This window comes from Quercus lobata, chromosome 2 (assembly GCF_001633185.2).
Source record: "Quercus lobata isolate SW786 chromosome 2, ValleyOak3.0 Primary Assembly, whole genome shotgun sequence".
Lineage (NCBI taxonomy): Eukaryota > Viridiplantae > Streptophyta > Magnoliopsida > Fagales > Fagaceae > Quercus > Quercus lobata.
The window spans coordinates 61,814,110-61,838,040 of record NC_044905.1 but is presented as its reverse complement, the minus strand read 5'-3'; the positions used below and the strand labels follow the sequence as shown (position 1 = coordinate 61,838,040).

Genomic DNA, 23,931 nt, shown 5'->3' with positions numbered 1-23,931 from the left:
CTATTAAATAATTATTAAATATATTTATATTTATATTTTATATATATTATTAAGCATTTATTTTTCATGTGATGCCGTATATCAAATTAAGAATAATAATGGATAATAAAGCAAATTCATAACTATTAAAGGATGTTTAGAAATTAGAATAAGAACAAAGAATAAATATATTTATTAATTTTCAAATACGCTATTACTATCCAGAGCATGGATGCTCCTTTTGTTTTGTGAAATGGTATTTGATTCCTCTTGTTCTCATGTCCCGAATATGTCCTTTAATTTAATTTTTTATTATTTAAATGATACGGTTGGCACATGTATGCATAAGTGTCTCAATCGTATCGAGTGTCCTACACGGGTACGACACTTTAAATAAAGTGTATGTGCTTCCTAGCCCACCACCAAACCAAAAGTTTGGGGAAGAGGCTATATATATATATATATATATATATTTGTTTGCAAATGCACATTCATGAAAAAAAGTTACTAGAACATGTTAAAATTGCAATATTCAAACACTAAGTCTGATGCATTTGCAACTCTAGGCAGGCAACTAAACAAATCTTGGCAGGTTCCTCAAGGATAATTTCATACAATTATTATTTCTATAGGTTTAACAATAAGTCCTATTCCTTGTATCATTGCACATACGCCGCCTTTCCTTGACCTTATGATACATTTTCTCTTCAGATTCCGACTCTTCTGGATGAGACACCCTGACCGCCAATCTTTAAAGATCTACCTTAGTGCTTGCCGGCATAAGCTCAAGAAACCACTTTATTTCAGTTGCACTGAATACTAAAAATCATTCACCATGTCTTCAAAACTTCTGGCAAGCTGTTCTTTCAAATCTCAGTTTCATATGATAATTACAGAATAGCAAGAGATTTATGCTTTCAAGTTCAGCATTGAAAATCAAGACTTGGACATACCATACAAGTTTTATAGGGTTGCAAGTGGAGATCCCGCACTGGTGAAGTAAGATGAGAGATCGATGTCCAAGTCTTCATACAGGGCAATGAAAGGGTGGGTCTGTGTTTCAAAAAAGTAAAATAGCATCAGATTTAGACTAAACAAACATCCTACTTTATTTGTTCAACATTAACTATAAAGCTGGAATAGAATTGCAGGGATTATCCATACCATAAGTTCATGTGCTGACGGTCTATCTTTTGGTTCTTTCTGTACACTAAAATAAACAAAAGATCCCCAGGATAGGGATATAACCTCATGATATCAGAAGTTGCAAACATACAGGATAAAAATAAAACAACCAGATGACAAATATGTTAGCCAACTATTGGTAGGTTACACACACACCCAATGGATCTTGAGCCTATAATGAAGAATAATGAAGTCTTTGATTCTTCATAACTTAAACAAGCAAAATTTAATCTTTACCATGCAGAAATAAATGAGCTGAATTCTTGAGAAAAGTGATCAGAAGGTGCAGAAGGTGGCGGTTTCTCGACAATAGCTTCCATGAGCTCATAGAAGTTAGCCCATCCTTCACTCTGCTCTGATGGTGAATATGGGAACTGGCCTGTTGCACACTCAAGCAATACTAATCCCAAGCTCCAAATGTCACTTTTGGAGTTATATTTGCCTCCAACAATTCTCTCTGGCTATAAAACACATTGCACATAAACAACTGGTAAATGTCATATATAGCCAAATAGACGCTTATTAGCAGCTACCAAAAAGAAAATAGTGACAAACAAGAGATAGGTACGACATTTATAAGATTTATCAAATTACTCACAGACATATAGTTGTATGTGCCAAGAAAAGTATTAGCCTGGCCAGAAGTGCTGTCCATTATTGCACTCACACCAAAGTCAGTAATCTTGACCTCCCCTCTATGATTTATCAACAAATTAGAAGGTTTTAAATCCCTGTGGATAATGTGTTTTTCATGATGAAGATACAGCAAACCCTTCAGCACCTGCATCAATGAATAAAAAGGAAGAACAGGAAAATAACATGTTTGAATTAATATTTGCTATAGATAGAATTTCATATAAGTATATGATATTTACATTTCCCACCTGCTTACAGATGGCAGCAAGATATGGCTCTGGAATTGTTCTGACCTTTTTCAGAAAATCTAATAGAGATCCACCATCCATGTACTCTAATATGATTGAAATGACACCATTATTATAGAAAGACTGGTAACAGACAACAACATACGGACATTGAGCTGACTGATTTATTTTCAACTCCTGAGCAATTAGCTTGCGATAAGACTCCTCAATATTCATTTGAATTACCTGGATATGGGAGAATTCATAAGAACTAATGTTGAAGCAAGGAGAGATATGTATATAGTAAAATGTGAACAAATGTTAGTTGGATTGAATATCTGAAAGCTTAGAGATAAACAATTCTGCATGGAAGTAGCCTCTAATGCTGGTTGACAGGAATGTTGATTTGCAAAGCCAGATAGCAACAAAAGAAAAGAGTATCATTTGAGACATCAATTGACAGGATTTATTAGTAGCACCCTTTTTTTTGCCTGACTTAATAGCACGATTTGAAACTTAACCTGTTAAAATTTAGAGGGAAAACTAAATAGCTCTTTTAAGGACTGCAAGAACTATCGAATTGTTTCCCTTAAATTCTGATAAAATAATCTTGCACTGATATCTTTTAAAAAGCAATCCAAATGGATTACATCAGGTGGTAGAAACATATAGAAGCTCTCAACCTCACTCATCTTGAAAATGTGGTTTTAAATGTCAAAATGTAATAAGAAGTGAAGGATGATATTTTGACTCCAAAAAAAGAGGATGAATGATGTAAAGACCAGTGTCAGATTATGACTGAAATAGATATAGCTTCAAGGACTCTTTGATCTATCTTCTACTCCCAACTAAACAAAGTTTTTAAGTTATTGATGCCCAATGCCATAGCGATAATGCTCAATATGTTATCTTGTGAAGATGAGACATGTAAAACTATGACAGTTGTATTGATACTGCTTGAAATTAGAACTACAGGAAAACGATAAGGACACTGACTTTGTTAAAGTGCATTAGAAGATATATGACTAAATTTTTAAAAAAAGAATGAAGTAAGAAAATGCATGATTAATGTAAAATAGTGTTAAATTTTGCACTACCTTCAATGCAAAAAACTGGCCAGTCCATTTGTGTTGCACCAATTGCACAATTCCTCCATTTCCTTTTCCGATGACTTTAATTGTGTCTAGATCCGCTAAACTCAACTGGTCGTCTGATGGCTTGATAGGGGGTGGCTGAACACATAGGCATATGCATAAAACAAATTACAAGGTATTCTTGAAAAAAACATAGAGAAGTCAGAACATAGTCAAGATGATAAAACCTATCATGGAGGAAATTTCTCAGGGCATAACATATTTTAAATCTATCATTTGACAAATTAGAAATACAGATAAAATTTCAATAAATGAGTAAATGACATTCGGTGGGTGGATCTCATTTTTCTTTAGCCCAATAGTCAGATTACTAAGTATATTCCGAAGCAAGCCACGATCAATTTCTTTCTAACCAGGTGGGGTATCACAAAAACCAAAGCATACCAATTCTTTGAGGCAACTAGGCAAGCTATAGCTCAACTGGTCCCCTTTGAAGACAAGACAATGTAAGGTTCAGTTTTATATGAAAATTTTGTAACTTTCCACAAATCAGAATGAGCCAAAAACAATCAGCCTTTCATTATAAAGCTTCAAGCTATCACAAACTAATATAACCATGGATTCAACAGGGTTATTAGTGCTTTGTGAAGGTTTTGAATATTCAACTAACAACTTCTCACCCGAGAGGGGCACAACAAGCTTTGAGAAGCCAGTGCTAAAGTCTTCAGCATTTTTATAATCACTTAACTTGGCTTCCAAATTTAAATTAAACAAAAAAGAATGAAAATTCAATTAAAGCCTGTAATTTTAACTATTTGGGATCCAATAAACCAAAACCCCTCAATGCTCCTAACACTGCAAACTTCAAGATTCAAATTTTTTTTTTTTTGCTGATTTGAACATAGAGAAGCTAAAATTCAGAGAACAAAATATAAATAATTTAAAATACCGATCTAAACCAGATGACCCAGTTGTTCTCAATTGAAAGCTTATAAAAATTTCTTCAAATTAAGTACTTCCAGAAACCCAAATTGAAAAATTGAAATATATATATGAATCTTACAGCTTCAACTTCGCTTTGAGTAACAATTCGAACCCCATCTCCATTCACCAGTAGATCGTCAACCATAAACGTTCCGCTTTGAGTCCTACCAATTTTCCACAACCCCAATTACTCAAAACAAAAAATTAAAACTTTACAAAGTGGAAGAGAGAGAGAGAGAGAGAGAGAGAGAGAGAGAGAGTTACAGGAACTTGGAGAAGGAAATCTCATCAGGAGGAGGGAGAGAAAGCTTGAGGTTAGGGATTAAGCTTCCCTTCTTCATTTCTATCTCTGCTTTTGCTTTCTTCTACTTCCAACTTTTGTGATGCAGAGCAAAACAGAGCAGAAGAAGAAGAGTAAGGGTTTGTGAGATGAGTCTTTTATAATGTGAGAGAGTTCTGAGAGAATAAATTAAATAAAAATAAAATAAAAATACAGTTTTGGAGTTGGGATAGTACGAAGTTTATATAAAAAGTATTGGCTGGCAGTCACCAATCACCACCAACATCATTAACACCTATGAAACCAGCAAGAAAAGCAAAGCAAAGAAAATAAACACACACACTGACTTTACTTCCGTTTACTTTTCTTCTCACTATTGTGTATTGTATTTGTATATAGTGTTGTTTTGTTTACCTTTACCCGCGCCTCCTTTTTTTTCTACTTCCACTTTTTTTTTTTTTTTCAAAGTCTTTCTTTCTTTCTTTTCTTCCTTTTCTTGTCCTCTAATCCACTCACGACACATTGTATGATAGATTACCCAAATATGCAAAATGGAATTCCTACTACTTCACGTGAAATTTGAAAGACTTGGACCAAAAATTTTAAGAGTCTATCGAATAATAAGCATAGATTAAGGTTAAGCTTTTTATTTTTTATTTTTATTTTTTATTATTTAATTGTAATACCAACTTTTAATGCGGTGGAATCTGTTTGATTTTTTTCTTTATTTATGCAATCAAGCATTCATTAACATATCATATGTTTTAGGGAAAAAAAAAATGAATTGAAAGTCATGTATCCCATTATTCACATCTTATTCCTTGCATTTAATAGTGATCACATCATTTAAAACTATAATAACATGACTTTTAGATTCTATTCATTCTTTAGATAGACTTTTTAAATTTATTATTATTTTTAGAACAGGACTCATAATAATTAACCTAATCCATAAAAGGAATTAATTTATTTTATGTATCTAAGTAAGTAGTTGACATTCAAAATTTTGGGGCTAAAGTTTGGTAATTGTTTGTTTTCAACAAAATACATGATGTTACATCATTTAAAATTTTAAGTGATGTAGCATTATATTCATCTTTAAAATTTGTAATATTAATCTAAATCATGAAATAGACACAATTTCTTGCCTAAATAAGCAAATGTTGGCTTCTTGCCTTTCCTTTTAGGCAAAACTATATTATCAATTCTAAAATTTGGATCAAGTACAAGTCTCCAACTGCCATGTCATAAACCTCTTCACCATATATTAAATATGATAATAGTGGAGGGTTGTGAATGATTTTGTGTGTGTGAATGGATACATTATTTTAAAATATTAAAGTGAACATATTATCTGGTGTATGGTTGGGAATTGGGATTGTGTGTTGAAAATGTATTTTATTATTAAAAATAATGTTCTTGTGTTTAAAATTTATTTTAAATAGTAATGTGAAAACATTATCTGGTGTATGGTTTTTAAGCGTGGGATTGGTGTTGAAAGTTGTATTTATTTACTTATTTATTATAAAAACTAATGTTCTTGTTATTTTATATTATCGGGGAGGAGTGTTTTTATTCTAGAAGGTGAAGCAAAAAACAGCTTTACACCTTTTTAATTCCTATTGTTATTTTATTTTTGTGTGAATATATTAATTTTGTATACGTTGATGTAATACTAATAGGCTTGAGCGTCGGACTTGACCATGAAGGTCACTCAGAAATTTCTCAGATCGTGACAGGGCTTCTTTCACACTAGGATTAGATTGTTTGGTTAGAAAATTTATCAACTTCCCATGTAAACATGGGGCACGTGTTTTTGAGTTTGACTAGTATTTATATCTATTTGAATTTCATAACATAAAATCCGTTCCGCTCAATACATAAATTTACGTCATTGAATCAAACGTATGGAGCGGACCACAATAAAGGAAACAAAGAAAGGTGACGAACATTATTCCGAGATGCACTCAACATGTATTAGTTTGTGTTAAACAATCTTAGATGTACTTCCATAAAAAAAAACAAAACAAAACAATGTTTTTTTTTTTTTTTTTAAAGAGAGTTTCAACTTATGGCATTCGCTTCTGATGATAGTTTTTTATCATCAGATCAAGACACCAATTAATTTTTGGTGTAGGTGGAGATTGAACCCCAGATCTCTTATACAACCATCAGAAACTTTACCAGTTGAGCTAACTAAAACTCACAAAACAAAACAATGTTAGATAGACATTGCATCAATGATCAATTATGGTAATTGATGCGATGCTTATCCAAAGTCCAAACTATGCTTTTCTTTTTTCCACACTTGTCATTTCATGGTTCTCTTTTTCATTTTTAGACATACATTGACCGTAAGAAATTTATTTGCTAAACTATACTTTTAGTTCTTAAAGTGTGAGTTGGTTGGATTTTAAACCCTTGTTAATCAAGTTCTAAGTACAAGTAGTTTCCTAATCATGTTATGAATGGTCCTTGGTTAATGCAATCAATCACTAATATTGTGTAATCCGGGGCGTAGCCAGGAATTATTACTTGGGTGGACCGATTTGTAGTAGCAATATACTAAATATAATAGATTGCAAGGTAGACAATAGATTGCATGATTTGAAGGTGAATATTATGACCAATTTGAATGTGATTTAAACCACAAAGCTTGAAAACTATGACGATGATTATTCGGTTCTTTGTATATGGATACTCTATATCTTTAGAGGTTGATATGGACCGACTATGAGATAAGCACATCGGATTTCATTTTGTTTGTTGACAATAAATTTATATATTTGTTCACGTGATCCTAGATCACAGTCTATCTCTTCGGATTGAATTCTTGCACATTTGGAGGGACGCTCATCTGCCATTGAAGTATTAATAGTTGTTTCTACAAGTGTCCTAAGTTCTGAATGATTATTTTTTATTATTATTTTTTGTTTGTTTTAAGAATGCATCAATTGTTTGTTGTTTGCTCATTATTTAGAACCTAATTTCAAATCCAATTCAAAAAATCATAAATGAACTTGGGAGAAAGATATAATAAATTATCATATAAAATTAATTCTTGCATGAAATATAAATACACCATTAATTAAATAATGACCCTTTAGGATAAAAAATTAGATAAACAAATTAAACAAAAGTATAAACATACAACTAAACCAAATATATATATATATATATATATATTTTTTTTTTTGGCTAAAATACAACTAAACAAAATAAATTAGCAACACCCCCACTACCTTGCATATTGTTTTGGGCCCATTTTGTTTTATTTCAGTACAATAATAGATGTCTATTGGAACTTTTTTTTTTTTTTTTTGGTCTGAGAAAAAGATTCTATGAACTAAAAGAACTAAAGAGTTTGGGAAAATTTTGTTTTTTGGGGGTGGGCGGATATTTATTTAGGAAGGCCATGTCATTTTTCTCTAGCTACTTCCTAGAAAAACATGAAAAACATTTGGGGGGGGGGGGTGGCGGCATGACATGTGTGGCTCTACCCCTGCAAATAAAAACAGTGGATATAGAGAACATGACACTATGGTGACCTAGGGGAAACTAATGGAAAAATAATGGTAGAAAACCACTAGGAGGGTTAGGTCTAAAAACCCCGAGGCAAAACTAAATCCACTAACTGGATAGAAATTTGATAATACCAAATAACCCTATTCATAGTAAAACTTACTATAGTTGCCCAAAGTAGCTCTAAGACCACGAACTTCTTCAATTATGAAGATATTGCACACGAATCTCAGTTAACTTTAAGTATCCAGTTGAAGATTTTGTTTGGTCTATTACTGAAATTTAGTACCAAACTACCAATGTACCATGCAGTCTTGTTCTCTCTCTCTCTCTCTCTCTCTCTCTCTCTCTCTCTCTCTCTCTCTCTCTCTCTCTCTCTCTCTCAGGTTGGCAAAAGGCAAGCATTGTATCTCCAGCTATCAGAAAATACCGCAATAGTGGAAGTGGAAAATCCGGTTTGTCACCAGTGGATGGTTGGTAGGTTTGTGAAATTTCTAGGTGATTTTCCTCATCTTTATTTTTTACCTATGAAATTACAATTGTCAAATTTGTAGTTTGGATTAGCATATTTTCACTCAAAGAGAATGGCGCACTCTCAAAAGAATTACAATTTTTTTTTTTTTTAGGATAACAGTATGTTTACATTCTCAAATTTTGAAACTTAAAGGTGTAAAATTTAAATACTCTCAAACTTTAAGGAATAAAATCCAAACACCCTTAAAATTTAGGAGGTAAAATCCAAATTCTGAAACATCGGAGTGTAAAATCCAAACACCACCAAACTTCAAGGGGTAAAATCTAAATTCTGAAACTTTAGGGTGTAAAATTCAAACACTCCAAAACTTTAGGGGTGTAATTTGTAATATACCCTTTTTTTAATATTAGAGTGAACATCTTTTCGTGTATAGTTTTTAAAGGCAAGATTGTGTTTTTAAAATTTATTAATTATAGAACATCGTTGTTGCATTTTCTTTTATATTTGTAGGTGAGTGGAATGCTTAATAGAATTGTAATAAGGATTCCAATGAACATAAACATTAGATGTTCAAGGTCTCACTAGTTAGAAATCTACAATAAGAAAGTTTTGCTCACTAGGCCAAAGGCCAATCGATCGGGTTGGTCGGAGGTACGCTGACGGTCTAGTTAGTAAAGAAGTTAACAAAGTAAGGTTAAAGAAAATGACAAGGTGTCAAGATGATGGAATGTATATATTTCTCTTTGGAGTTTATGTAGAGTTTTTTCAGTTGCAGTAGGTATGTAATTCCCCATATTGTTATGGGGTAAATCTGACATCATGTTATCCTTTCATGATGCTTAAGAGGAACTAAGCGATGGGCACCTTCCCTATGGTCGCAAGGGGGAAGGCTTTATCACCTTGCATTTAATATAATTGGCGGTAGATGAGCCATAATACATGTAGGATTTGAAGGAAGATATTTAAACTTTGTTTGTTTAACTATAAAATGTTTTCAAATGTAAAATATAAAAAATTTCAAATACAAACCACCAAAACTAAAAACTTAGTCGCTAGAGTTGCAAGTCTGGCAACTGGACTGCCAACACTGGCTATCGGACTATCGACTGCGATCACCAAATCACTAGATCTGATGACCCAACCACCAGATGGGTGAAAGAGCCATTGTGTATTTTTGTAAAATGTTTTACCAAGTTTTTAAAAGTAAAAAGTTTTATAACATTTTATAAAAGATTTTTCAACCAAAAAAAATTTCAAGTTTAATCAGATTTTACAACGAAACAAAGACGGTAAATTGCGAAATGTTTTCTGTAAAACATTTTATAGCGAAGTAAATATAACATTAGTTTCCTTAGATTGGTTGGATGAGGGAAGAGAAAATAGATTAATTTGGAGTGAAATTTTTGTGGGGCCCAACATTTTACTATTAGCCCAAATTGGGTGAAAAGAGAGGGAAAGGAAGAGAGACATGTCAAAACTTTTGACTTATATTATGAAATTACTAAAATGCTTGTCATAAGTTAAAAGTATTTTACGATTTAATTTTTTAAGGGGCACAAATGTAAAAACACACATTTTTCTTTCCCTTCTATTTGTAAACCAAACAAAAATATTGATAAATATTGAAGTTCATAAAAAATAAAAAACAAAAATGTTGATTATTTCTCACTTCCCTTCCTTCCCAATTATCCTAACACCCCAAAAGAAAAACTTTTCTTTTCTCTTTTCCTTTTTCTTTCCCTTACCTTCCCCTTGTCCTTTCTTTTTCCCTAATTTTCCTCATTTTATTTTTTTGTGGAGCCCAACATTTTCTGTCAGCCCAAATTGGGTGGAAAGAGAGGGAAAGGAAGAGATGCATGTCAAAACTTTTAACTTTTATCTCATGAAATTACTAAAAGTATTTTACTACTTAATTTTTCATGGGGCACAAATGTAAAAAGACACATTTGTGCCCCCTTAAATATTGTAGTTTATCAAAAGCAAAAAAAATATTGATTATTTCTTACTTACTTTCCTTCCTAATTATCCTAACAACCTTACCTTTCTCTTTCCCTTACCTTCCTCTTTTCCTTTCTCTTTCCTTCCCTCAACTATAACAAACAGTCTAACACTACGTAAATGACTAAATTTTGCTTGTCATTTGTATTAGAAGAAAAATAATAGTTAGCGGCTGGACCCTCGGACTTGACCACCGAAGTCAGTCAGCAACTTCCTAGATCGTGAGAGGTCTTCGTTCACACTTGGGTTTTGTTTGATGGAAAAATGGTGCCAATGAAAATGACTAGACATGTGCACGTGTTTTTGACTAACTAATTCATGAACCTCTTCGGCCCTAAACATAAATTTATGTCATTGAATCAAACTTTTCGGATTGCTTAAAGAAAGAAAGAAAGAAAAAGGAAAATCATAGGAACAAACATTATAGTGCGATGCACAACACTCAACCGTACATCTGTTTGCGTATCATGACCCTTGCTGACACTGGATGCTTATCCAAAGCCAAAACTATGCTTTTGAATTTTCCGCTCCTGTCCTGTCCTGTCTAATTAGGAAACTTTTCATTGCAGGAGCTATATAATTATAAACATAATTGTCAATTTGAATGGTAAAAAGTTTTAACGATAGTAATCATTTAGCATATTGAACAAGCAGGAGTATTTCTGAAAGACATGGGGATTATATGATTGGTTCCACCATGTTCAAGTGTCACATTTTCAATGAAAGGAGCTGAAGTTGATCACTTTATACTACACAAAAAGAGAAAAACGGGGACCCATGTAGAAGTGACACTTATGAGAAACACCAACTGTAATTTCCTCAAGCTTCCTAAACATTGGCCCAGAACAGTAACAAGCACTAGAATTTTAGACAGAAATGGCTAGCCAGTATTATTAAATGGTCCATGCAGTCCTCTCTCTCTCTCTTTTTAATTTTTAATTTTTGCATTGTGTCTCTAACGAACATGAATTCTCCATCTCACTTTTTATGTTTCATTTTATGTTTTACCAATCATATCTTATCATATATTTATTTAAAATATAATTAAATATATAATAAATTGTGATTAATAGGACATAAAGTAAAACATAAAAAATGGACGAGAGTGATATGTATAAATCTTAACTCTCAGGCATCTAGAGAGTGTGAAGATCAACTTTGTCACTGGTGGATTGAATTGATCAACATAAACCAGGTGAGTTTTGAATTGACAAACCACTCTTTATGAACATTAATAGGAAGTGTCAGCTTTGTCAGAACTATGACCCCACTAAAAATAAATACACCTATTACATGCATAGCACTGTGATACAAACCAATCCACCGAGTATGTAGTATGTACAACCTAGTTAATATAGCCCCTCTACCTTCAGAAGTGTCCGTTAAGAAACAATTTTATATCAATAAACTCAACTTTTTATTAGATTTTTTTACTAATTTTATATGATGTATATTTAATAAAGTTAATTTTTTGAGTTTTTCTTATTACTTCAATACTATTTTTATTCTTTTCATCCATTTATATCAATTTTTTAATAGATAAATCACACAATAAATCATTCTTAACGGGCGTCATCAACCTTTCCTTCGCAATTTGGCAGCCATCTTTTCTGGTTTCCTAAATGACTCTGAAGTCCCCATGCATGGGTCTATGCATGTCGGCAGCAAAGACAAAAGGATGAAAAATAAAAGTCCGGTACTGTCATGTCAGTGGACAGGACACAATGCAAACATACAGTCAAATTTGGATGCCTGTGTGGGAGTACTTCTTGTTTAAGAACAATAATTGATAAATAAACTGAATTTCATTATATTCAACATATGATATAAATGATTAAAATTCACATAAATTAGAATTTACCATAAAATTAGAGGACAATAGAGAGATATTAACTTGATGATCTTCAAATTAATCTCATAATAAGAAAAGCAAATTATCGTAAATTCATATATGTTTTTAGATGACAGGGTTGAGGTGTAGATCAAGTCACTGTCTTGAGACGATACACGCATCTACAGGGTTTTCGGTGTAGTAGACTAAACATTGTATGTGCTGCCTTCGGAATACAACAACCCAACCATTTTCGTTGATTATCCTTACAAATCCATACTGCCTGTAGGATATGAAGCTCTCAATAGTACTTTTCTTTTACCCCAAAAATATAGTATATACAAGGATATATTATTTTCATAAAAAATGAGAAAACTAACAAAGTAAATATATGAATAGTTTTCTATTACATGAAAATATATATGGAAAAAAGCTTCTATTCTCTATATCTCTCTTTCTAGCCGGATATAGGTTACATAATTATATAGGCTAAAGAAACGTACAATAATGCTATGTTTGGACGTTTGGAGGGAGAGGAGAATAGAGGGGAAGAGAGGGGAGGAGAGTAGAAGGAAATAGTTATCTTCCACATTGTTTGAATATTTTTAAAATTAAGTAAGAGAGAGGGGAATAATTAGCATTTTCATAATTTGTAATTTTGTTAATATGGTAAGGGTAAATTTGGTAATTTATTTGGTCAAGTATTTCTATGCTCTACTTTTCCTTCAAATTTGTCCAATTTGGAGGAATTAAAAATGAGGGATTAGAAGTAGTTAAAACCCTCCAAATCCCGACCCCCCCTCTCCACCCTTAAAAAACATCCAAATAAGGTAATTTAACTTACTCTCCCTCTTTCCACTCTACTCCCCTTTACTCCTTCTCCATCCAAACAAGCTATAAAAATCATGTTACTTTGGGTTTTAAAAACATTTACTTTATTGCTATTATGATTATCTTTTTTCTTTTTTTTTCTTTTTTGAGAAGAAAACTGTTATGATTATCCTTAAAATGGATAGCAACGTGTGGCTATTGAATTGCATATAAAAATAATTAAGATACTAGCCTTTTTGAACATAATAATGAAGCGGATACAAAATCCTGATTTGAAAAGTTTCAGCTCTATGACATATAAGTTTGTGGTCAAAAACAATTTTAAGCTATGCGTTGGAGCAAATTAAAAAGTTTTGAAAACGATAAAAGAAAACCAATGCCATTATTAGAGACATTATAATATTGATTGAATTTTAAATGTATAAAACCGATTTCATCATTTCACTTTTTTTTTTTTTTTTTTGAGGGAGATCATTTCACTTGAATGACCATTTAATCAAAATTATGATTTTTGTAATAATATTCCAACAGTACTATATTTTACTTTTCGGATGATGTGGTCACCCTGTGCTTCCTTGACCTTGACCTTCCTAAATCAGCAAGTTGCAATTATTCTACAGAGCAAAAGACTGACACACTGGGAGCCCACCATATAAAAAATAAAGAATAGTATCACAATTATACTATCTAACAAGAAAAACTTATCGAGGAAAAAAAAACTTTGATGGGCAAGTTTAGGGAGGGTAGTGTGGAACTTATTTGCCATCAGAAAGAAGACAGAATAGAATGAGCAACGAGACTGGGAATCATACTCTCAAAACAGAATGCTGCCAACATAAGGATAGCCACAACCACTAGCATCAGCCTATCATCCCACCACAACTTCCAAAAATTGTGCAATACTATCAAAGCTATGGCACCATACTCCCCCCATACATGTCGGAGATGTCGCCATTGTCATCACCACTTACGCATTTACCTCCACTATTACATCCATCTATTACTTCACTCTCAATCCTAATCACCATTATTAGCGTTGAATGATGTGACCCACAAAACAACCTTCACAATATTCACTACACACTCTTGGGAGAAAGCGAGGGGAAAGAAGTTCACAAAAGGGAAAATAGCTAACATGGATATGCACACAGAGAGGCAGAAGAAACCCATGTTTTGTTGAAACAAAAGAAAAAAAAAACCACGTTTGGTTGCAAGAAAAGAAGTCAATATCTGGAAACAGTTTTCCTCATTCTCTCCCTAAATAAAGCCACAAACCAAGAAATGCATATACAACAAGAACTTCATCATTTGAGTGCCTGCGATTGAGTATCACACCTGCAACCATGAGACACAGCTTTTCTGCTCCTGGCCTTTACGGAAACCATAGAAACATCTATTTTCAGTCCAGTCATTGGTACAGTACAAGCAAGACTAGAAATGCTTGAATATAGGTATCAGTCATGGTAGCAAAGTCAGATAAAATTGTGCACCAAATGTGCACACAGGCTCATACACGTGGAGTGGAGTTCAAAGCCATCTACGCTTACCTAGTCTCTCACCACTCAATGCTTCCTTATCTAAGCATTGTAAACATGCTTCCAATAGAATAAGCAATCTGTTGCCATTAACATCCTTTGCCAGTAAAGAGTATGTTTTCACCAACTTTTTACCATGTTGCTATAATTAAAATAAATTTCTCATAAGTACCTTTTTTGTGGATATAATTTATCAGAAGTACTAAAGCTATAACATTTAATCACTCTCATTAATTTAAGGATTTATGTATTCAAAGATAAAAATTTCACACCCAAAAATTAAAATAACATTTATATTGCTGTATTCAACATTAAAATTTAATCACCTCAGATTACCCATAGAAAACTAAAATATATACAAGTATCTGTCCATATTGCATAAAATTATGCCACAGTAAAAAGAATTAAAAAAAAAAAAAAAACTGTCACACACATCCATCCTGGTTGCACACACTTACCAAATAGATCACTCTGTTATGATGAATGGATTAACTTCAAGATTCAATGATGTTGAATGAAAATTTAGATAACAGCTGTGGCACGCCTGAAATGATTGGTCCATATGTCTGCAATGCAACAAAAAAATGCTTCAAACCCAGCTGATAAACTTATTTCCACTAAATTCTACACAGGAAGTTGGATATCCAAGAAGATCTTATTATTCCATTTCATTTTAGATGGAATCTTAATACAAGTTGGTGATGCAAGGTCATCAAAAAATACTGAAAGAAGGTCAATTGTTGAAATTTGAAAATGTTCATGTGTCAAAAAACTGCTAAGAAATTAAAAAAGGAATTGAATGCAACAAATAACAAGCTGGAATTTTCTCAAATATAATGTGAATCACAATGTTGATTTAGTGTGCGTTTGGATATCACTTATTTTGCTAAAAAATAAAAACTGAAAACAATAAAAAAAGAATTTCTGGATTATTGTTCACTACTGGGTTACTGTAGTTTTGCCTTAATGCATTGTTTATGTCCCATGAACAGTGCAAGAGGCGTTAGTGAAAAAAAAAAAAAAAAAGCAGAAACACAGAAATGTGCAGATGCAGACGTGATCCAAACAGGCCTTCAATCGCCATGGGAGATTATCAATCTTTAGAAGGAATATGGAGTTCAATACCTTATGATTTTCATGAATCTGGCATAGAGGAACTGCAAGCAATTTAAGGTTTTTCGGTACAATAAACTTCCGACTATCTGGCAACCTCACAAGAAAGAGTTTCGTGCACTCCTACAAACAATAAAATCATAAGAAGTAAATTTCCAAAGACATCAAAACCCAGAGTGGTTTAAAGCAAACCAACTACCTTAGGACATTTTACATTAGGTGGCAAGTATGGATACACTAATGTTTCAAAGTCAGGCTTCCACCACATCCCAAGGCATTCTCCCACCTATCAAATACAATATTCACATTAACATATTGCAATGAGACTACTGATATGAAAGCGATAAACTTAAAGGACCTTTCTAATACCTCCCATCCAATCTCATCACCACTTTCATTGGCAGAAAGCTTTCTTGACAGCTTACGTCTCAATCCATCAATATCTGTACATTCAATTCAAAAGGTTCCCAGTTCAGCAAACCCTTAGAAAAATAACCCATGACTGAACATGATTCACCTTTCCTATTTGATGTATGATAATCTGTCCATCTACCTGATTCACCCAGTCTCAAGCGGCCACCAGGAAGCTTAAAGATGGAATTCCTTACTTGCAACAGCAACAAATGTGGATGTTTGAACAACTCAACCTGAAAAGATGCATCTTTTCAGTATAGTCTAATATGCCAGAATATCTCACTAAATGTTACACAAATCATACTATTTTAGGAGAAACCTCAAGGATACTTAAAACTATTAATGAAGAAAAAAGAATCCACATAAAAGATATCAATTTCCATATCCCTGACCCCCTCCTCAAAAGAAGAAAAAGCTGAATAATAAAAGATAAATCGTGAATAAAAATTTCCTTGAAGATTAATATATAATATGGTCTTTATAATTTAGAGTTCTATCATACATACCATTAAATTCTTCAATCAAATCCATATGGTATTGCATCTTATTGAGGCCTCAATGTGGGTCTTCTCCCAACAAACATGTTTTTATTAAAAAAATCAGCCTGTGCATGTTTAAAAAGAGCCTCAATATGTAAGAAAGCATAGATAAAGTGGAATTAGGCCTCCAGCCCCACCTCAATATATAGCTGCCATCCAAGATTTAAAAACTCTTACCAAGATTTAAAAACTCTTATGCCTTGGCTCTCTTATAGCGAATAAAACAACTCATACATACCATTAAATTCTTCAATCAAATCCATATGGTATTGCATCTTATTGAGGCCTCAATGTGGGTCTTCTCCCAACAAACATGTTTTTATTAAAAAAATCAGCCTGTGCATGTTTAAAAAGAGCCTCAATATGTAAGAAAGCATAGATAAAGTGGAATTAGGCCTCCAGCCCCACCTCAATATATAGCTGCCATCCTAACCAAGATTTAAAAACTCTTATGCCTTGGCTCTCTTATAGCGAATAAAACAACTCATAGTCTCTTCCTTCGATCCATATCTGCTTGCTTATACATTGGAATGAAATTGTAATTCAAATGATTCACTCATATTGCTTTTACAATTTTCTTCCAACTAATACAAATGAAAAAATTTCTTTTGTCCACAACACCAACTAATAATTCTGTGTCTTCAATGTCAAATTTAGCAACATCCATAAACACTTTCAATGATTGATACACAGTTATCTACTGCAATTTTTATTATATTCAAGCAGATCTTGTAATTTCAGTCCAATCAACCCTAATCAATGGCTGGTAGTTTGCGCACTCAATGATAAGCAGTTATAAATAACACAAAATTTTATGAAGAGTTGCTTGTTGTCACACTTTTAGAATGCCATATCAGTAGATGATGTGGGTGTTTCACGATTCATATATTCTCGGCCATTTTACTTCACATAATAAACAACAATTTCAAGCAGAACCAATATCATGCTTAACAAGTACTGTAACCAGCACTAATATCATAATTAGCAAGCACTCTAAAAAGAGCTGGGGTCACTGATGAATAAACACATACTAATTTATTAACCTCTAATCTGATAACAAGCAAAATTGGCTTCCTCATATTACAGCAATTTACACTCATTCACAAACATAAAAACAAAGAAATTAGGAATTAACACACAAACACTTTATGATAAAATTTAACAGAAAACTTGCAATTTGCAAACCAAATAATTAATAATAATAAATAATATAATATCATCATGATAATTTGATAAAGACTAAATGACTAACCAGAATAACAGCTTGCACACAAGTCCTTAACCCATGAGCAGCATAGCTAGACAAATTAAACAAAAAAATAAAATAAATGACCAATAAACTAATCCAAAACAAAGCAAACCCAATTGGGTACACATAGTGAGTGAGAGTGTATGGATGGGTATACTTGGATTTCATCCTCTGAACACGATCAGCCAAGGTCTCATCCTTAAAGGGTATGACTTCTTTGGATCCAAAATAATAGTTACTCAGAGAGTATATGTCTATTACAGTAGCATGACTCTGATCATCGCTGTTGCCACTACTTTGACTGACATTACCGTTTGAACGGACTTCATCTCCCATTGCCCTGAAACTCAAGCAAGCACACTGAGAAAAGTAAACTTTGATGAAGAAGAAGAAAGAAAGAAAAAGGTGCGAACTTTGTCTCTGCTTTTACAGCTTGGGTTTGGAACGTGGCGCTTCCAGAGACTTGGACAGTTAGTACTATATGTGCGTAAGATGTTGTGTCAGCGAGGATGTTGTGGGCTTTTTGGTGAGGTAGGAAAGATTGTGTGTATTTGGGCCTGTTATAATTTCTGGGCCTTAGTTCTAATTACATCTATCTCTCTCTCTCTCTCTCTCTCTCTCTCTCTCTCTCTCTCTCTCCAATTGTAGGGTTGGTTTGAATTGAAACAAAGGGCCTTTGGTAAGATTTCAAACAACCGTTTTCAATATTTAGACACCGAAAATTATGGGCCAAAAAAAAAATAATGCATTTGGTAGAAGATTTCATTTAAAAGTATTTGAGTTACATTTCTTATTTTAGGGTATTTAAATATTGAATTTAGAAAATTTCTCTTACCAGTTTTCATTTTTTAATTAACAATATTAAATAACATTATTGTAAATATTTTAAAAAGCATGGGAACCATAGAATTAACAGTACATTAAACCATTTCTCTCTCTTTCTTTCTCATGCTCTCTCTCTCTGTCTTTTCTATCTTTCTTTCACACTTATCTTTATCTTCTCTCTCTTTCTTTCTCCACACTTACCTAACCCTTTTTTTTAAAATTTTTCGGTGTGTAGGAGTGTATAACGTTCTAGATGAACGTAGATTTTATGATTATTGTTTAATAATTTAAGATCATGATTTATCCCGCTATCATTCCCTTGATCTTTTGGCCCACTGATCCTATAACTATAAGCAACCTCAAGTAACAGTGTTTGACCTTATCTTCTTAAAAAAAAAAAAAATCTGAGCCTTTATTTTTTTCAATCTTGACAGGCATTTGATTCTACAAAAGAGTTTGGCAGAAGAGATGGGAGATAGGGAGAAAAGGAGAAGGATGAATCAGATAAGACTAGAAGAGAACCAAAAAGAAGAGAAAGAATAAGGAATGCAACGTTAGAGCATCCACAGCAGATGTGGCAAAAATTATGCCATTTTGTAACATCAAAGACCTACTTTATTATTTTATCACACCATTTTACAACATCCCATTTATCAGATGTTTTATCATACAATTCTATACATTAAAATAATATTTCCTACACATTAAAATAATATCTACAACTCATCAAACACAATCAACAGCCACTGCAAACAACCAACAGCCACCACCACACAACCACCACATCCTCCACAACCCAAAACACAATTCAAAACAAACCCACCACAGCCGTTAATATCTGCCATTATTGAAAAATTTTAAGTTTTGGATCTGTTTTGGTTTGGAGGCAGAGAGAGATCTTTGATTGATCAATACCCAACCACAACCACGGCCCCACGCCGCCACTGCACCACCATGACCCAAACAATCAACGACACCAACCCATTACAAAATCACCCTAAACAACCACGGCCCCACGCCGGACCCCATTACAAATCACCCCAACAATCAACGATACCAACCCAAGCACGATCGCCACCTTGGCCTAATCGGTCCACCCGATCGTGTTGAAAGCGAGCGCGAAGAAGAAAGCGAGCGCGATGAGCCACGAGCGAAGAAGAAAGCGAGCGTGATGAGCCACGGGATCGGATCTCCGAAGGCGGCGAACGTCAGCGTCTTGGTGAGCATGGAGGCGCCGAGGTCGAGCAGGGCGACGGCGTCAAGAGAAACAAGGAGTGGAAGACAGAGAGACAGAGTGAGGTTTGAGAGGAGAGGATTGGGGTTTGAGGGAGAAGAAAGGGAACCGGAGAGCGAGAGAGAAGAGAAAAGAAAAAATGAAGGGAGAGGAGAGAGAAAAAGAATATAAAACAATAAAAAATTTTGCCACATTTGTCCGTACCGTTGCAAATTTGCAACGGTACTGTAACTATATTGTATAATTTTTGAGATTTGGCACATCTCATAAAGCATCATTTTTGTGTTTGGTGTGATAAATGTGCCAAATATTTGGCATTTGGCACATTTACCACACCTGCTGTGGGTGCTCTAATGAGAGGGAATTTCTCTCTCATCAAATAAAATAATAGTAAATCACTGACATGTCAGATAAATACTCACTTTTAAAAAAAAAATACACACTTATACCAAACACACGATTATATTTTTTTACTTTTAAAAATATGTTACCAAACACATTTTTTTCATTATAAGCACTTTAAATACGTTGTTTCACAACACTTTTTAAATCACAGTTTTTACATCATTTTAAACAACAATACATGAAATCTTCTATCAAACAGGCCGAAATTCTTTCATTCCTTTTTGTCGCAACTCAATCATATATTAAAAATAATAAAGATAACAGCCAATCACCCATCGACGAAAGTGCTCGAACAAAGGCGAATGATTGTCTGCCCAAGGGAGCACACCCATCCGCCAACAAAAGAGCCCCCATGCCACAACTTGATAAATGAACTCCTTTAGAGCTGGCTGAATACATCGGATAAAAAGTCCCCCCTTCCAATCAACATTTAATACTTTGCTCTCTCGCCACTTCTTTTGCATTATGTGCAAAGTGGTAGTGCCCCTACTACACATTTTTGGGGTGAAAACCCTATCAACTTGTCCCCTTAGCTAGCTTGAGGGAATGGTTTATTATCAGAATCATGGGGAGCTGATCACCAACTCACCCTAAGAAAACAAAAAAACTATACTATAGACCCTCACAACTCAAAGAAGAGAGAGATGTTCACCAAAACAATTATTCTCAACATTTTTACTCAAAGCTTTGAAATCCTTTCAATTAACTTAGTATTTGAAGTGCCTTTGATCAGTCTTCAGGTTGATTAGAACTTAGAAGCCTAGAAAGTGGAATGTTTTAATCGTGTAAGCTTGGATCCAAAGAATAGGAATATCAAACTTTTACCCACCATATACAAGTATGTGAAAAAATATTGTTTTTAGAGGGGGAGGGGGTATCCTAATATTTTCTTCCAAGCTAAGCAAAGGGTATGGCTGGTTGGTTCACTTTGCTTCAAGATGATAAAAGTAACAAGGAGGTCAAGTGGTTCATTGATTTGATTAATAGAAACACCTTGTCCTTGGCTTTGGCACCTTGCTATTCAACAGATGACACTAACACTTAAGCAATCATCGTCGCAACCTCCCATTTTGTGAATGCGTCACCATCTCGTTGAGAAAGAAAAGGTCAATTACTATTTATAACAACTGAAGACCTTTTTATAAAGTCATATATGCTTATAGACTGTTATCCTTATATCACGGCTTGATTAGATTTAGAGTCAAGTCAGTCAAGCAAGCAGGCAACCACTAAATCAATGGTTCGGTTGGATATAAAACTTTCTCCAATGTTTTGAAGTAATCAAATCATGTGTACATGCTTTTTCTTTTTTTGTTGAAATCAAAAGCGACAGAAATCATGTACATGTTGAATCATGACTTAAGGCAATCACAACTATATGATAATTACTGCTTGCCAGTACTAAAAAATAATAATGAGATTGTTAAAGAAAGAAATTATGAAACATGCAATATCGGCCTCAAAATCTAGGTACCTATCATGAGGGATGCCCTTATCGAGTGGGAGAAATGCATTCATTTATTAGTGTATTACACAAAATGATGGGTAAACCGATGAATACCCTACTTATTTAGTTATTTATGACAAATCGTAACTTGCTTTTTACTATAGTGCATTTTTTTATGTAATGGTTGCTCTATAAATATAATTTTTGTTTTTTGTTTTTTGTGAAGAGGTAATGACTGAGGTTTAAGTCTCTAAGAGATTTTTTTTTATTTTTTTATTTTTTTTTATACACATATAATTAGATTAGATTTGAGTAAAATTTCTATTTCAAATCAAAAAATAAAGGTGAAGAAGAATATGTAATTGCCTTTTATTAGTTTGTTGAGAATTCATGGCAATTTTAAAATTAAAACCTTGTTGAACATCTTTTTTTCTTTTTCTTTTTTACCCCTTATGAAAGGTCAGTGGGTGCACATGGCGGATTAACGTTATTTGCAATGGATTTTTAAGATTCGACAGTTTTTGTCAGATTTATTGGCATAGATAATTTTATTTTTTACTTGGTTTATGCATAAATTTTAGTTGATGATTATAATTAAAATTTTGAATCCTCTCATCCGACGTATTTATTTTTGTGGTTTGTTTGTATCCATGTATTTTATGGAAGTTTTAATTTGATTAAAAGAATGATGAAAATAAGGGCATTGTAATCAAATTAACAGTAAAATTCACTTTTTATTATTACAAAAAAAAAGGGGGAAAATTACACTTTACTACCCTAAACTATGCATGAGATTACACTTTGCACCCTATACTATCCGAATGCATACTTTGCACCCTAAACTATTACACTTATCACACTTTGCACCTTGGTGTTACTTTTGCTGTTATATTTGACAAAATTTTACTGCATGTGCTTGGCACATCCTTCTTGCTTAGGTGGAACAAACTTAAAAGACTAAAACACCCTTCTTCAAAATCAATTAAAACAAAAGGCCATATTTTTCCAAATCTCTTGTCTCGCGTGTGTGCCTCTCCCCAAATTTGGATTCTTCTCAAAACCTCAGGTCCCACCCACCCAACTCACCCATCGTCCAAAGAGAAAGAAAAGACTCAAATTTTCTTTCTTTGGCCAGAAAGATCCATGAAAGAAAACAAAGATAGAAAAAGGACCATAATAGAGGCAGAAATTACAAAAAGAGGAACTCTAAACTGACCGTACAAAAAGTATTGCTGGTGTTGGAAATCAACATGCACGTTTTGCTGACAGCACAGTCAAAACTTGAAATATGAGAGAGAGGACATAGAATACACCTTTGGCAAATCATGTCATTGATCTTCATACCCATCTATTGCATTGTTTGATTGTGGGATAGGATTTTTAAAAATCTACAAACTCGGTAACCAAAATTCCACACAAAGTTTTCGGTTTTTCTGTTTTTGATTTATGAAAACTCTAAATTTAGGGTGGTCTTCTTTCTTTTGTAGAAAAATCATAGTTGAGGATGTCAAAGAAGAGGTCAATGGATCTTAAATTGTTGTATGGGGTTGCTTATGGACATTCTTGGTTTGGTAGATGGGGTTATAGATTTTGTCGTGGAAGCTTGGAGTGACAGAGCACAATTACAATAAAGCTATTGAAATTCTTACCTCATTGGAACTTGACAAAATTATCCAAGATTTTAGTAACATAGATCAATACAAAGAAATCAAGCAAATAATTCGTCATTGCAGAGATATGAGTGAAACCCAGCTATTGACAATCAGAGATCTTTTAAGGTTTATGCTGATTGTCAAGTCCTCTCGTGCTCCTTTGCAATTAAACAGTGATATTGCTACTAAAATCAATGAATTGGAATTGAGAGAGAGAGAGAGAGAGAGAGAGAGAGAGAGAGAGAGAGAGAGAGAGAGAGAGAGAGAGAGAGAGGGACAGGACGATGGGTGAGGTGGGTGGGTGGGACCTGAGGTTTTGAGAAGCTCTGAATTTGGGAAGAGGCACTCATGCGTAGAAAAAATTGGTTTTTGTTTTAATTGATTTTAAAGAATGGTATTTTAGATTTTTAAGTTTGTTCCACCTAAGTAAAAAATATGTGTTTGTCACATGCAGTAAAATTCTGTCAAATATAACA

At 33.5% G+C, this 23,931-nt stretch overlaps 2 protein-coding genes across 2 annotated transcripts; both read right to left on the bottom strand.

Annotated features, from left to right (window-relative positions):
* Positions 1-469: 469 nt before the first annotated feature.
* LOC115976077 (mitogen-activated protein kinase kinase 2-like) lies at positions 470-4,725 on the bottom strand. The gene is made up of 9 exons (XM_031097171.1): positions 4,370-4,725; positions 4,185-4,269; positions 3,125-3,259; positions 2,049-2,273; positions 1,763-1,945; positions 1,402-1,625; positions 1,144-1,189; positions 933-1,032; positions 470-837 (listed from the first exon to the last, which is right to left on the bottom strand). Exons 1-8 carry the CDS (start codon positions 4,444-4,446, stop codon positions 943-945), a joined length of 1,065 nt encoding a protein of 354 aa, XP_030953031.1. The 5' UTR covers positions 4,447-4,725; the 3' UTR covers positions 470-837; positions 933-942.
* A 10,139-nt stretch (positions 4,726-14,864) lies between these two features.
* Positions 14,865-18,347, bottom strand: LOC115976076 (pre-mRNA cleavage factor Im 25 kDa subunit 1). The gene is made up of 8 exons (XM_031097169.1): positions 18,306-18,347; positions 18,050-18,232; positions 17,896-17,941; positions 16,244-16,337; positions 16,060-16,133; positions 15,890-15,976; positions 15,703-15,813; positions 14,865-15,143 (listed from the first exon to the last, which is right to left on the bottom strand). The coding sequence occupies exons 2-8, from the start codon at positions 18,226-18,228 to the stop codon at positions 15,072-15,074; spliced, it is 663 nt and encodes a 220-aa protein (XP_030953029.1). The 5' UTR covers positions 18,229-18,232; positions 18,306-18,347; the 3' UTR covers positions 14,865-15,071.
* Between the last annotated feature and the right edge of the window lie 5,584 nt (positions 18,348-23,931).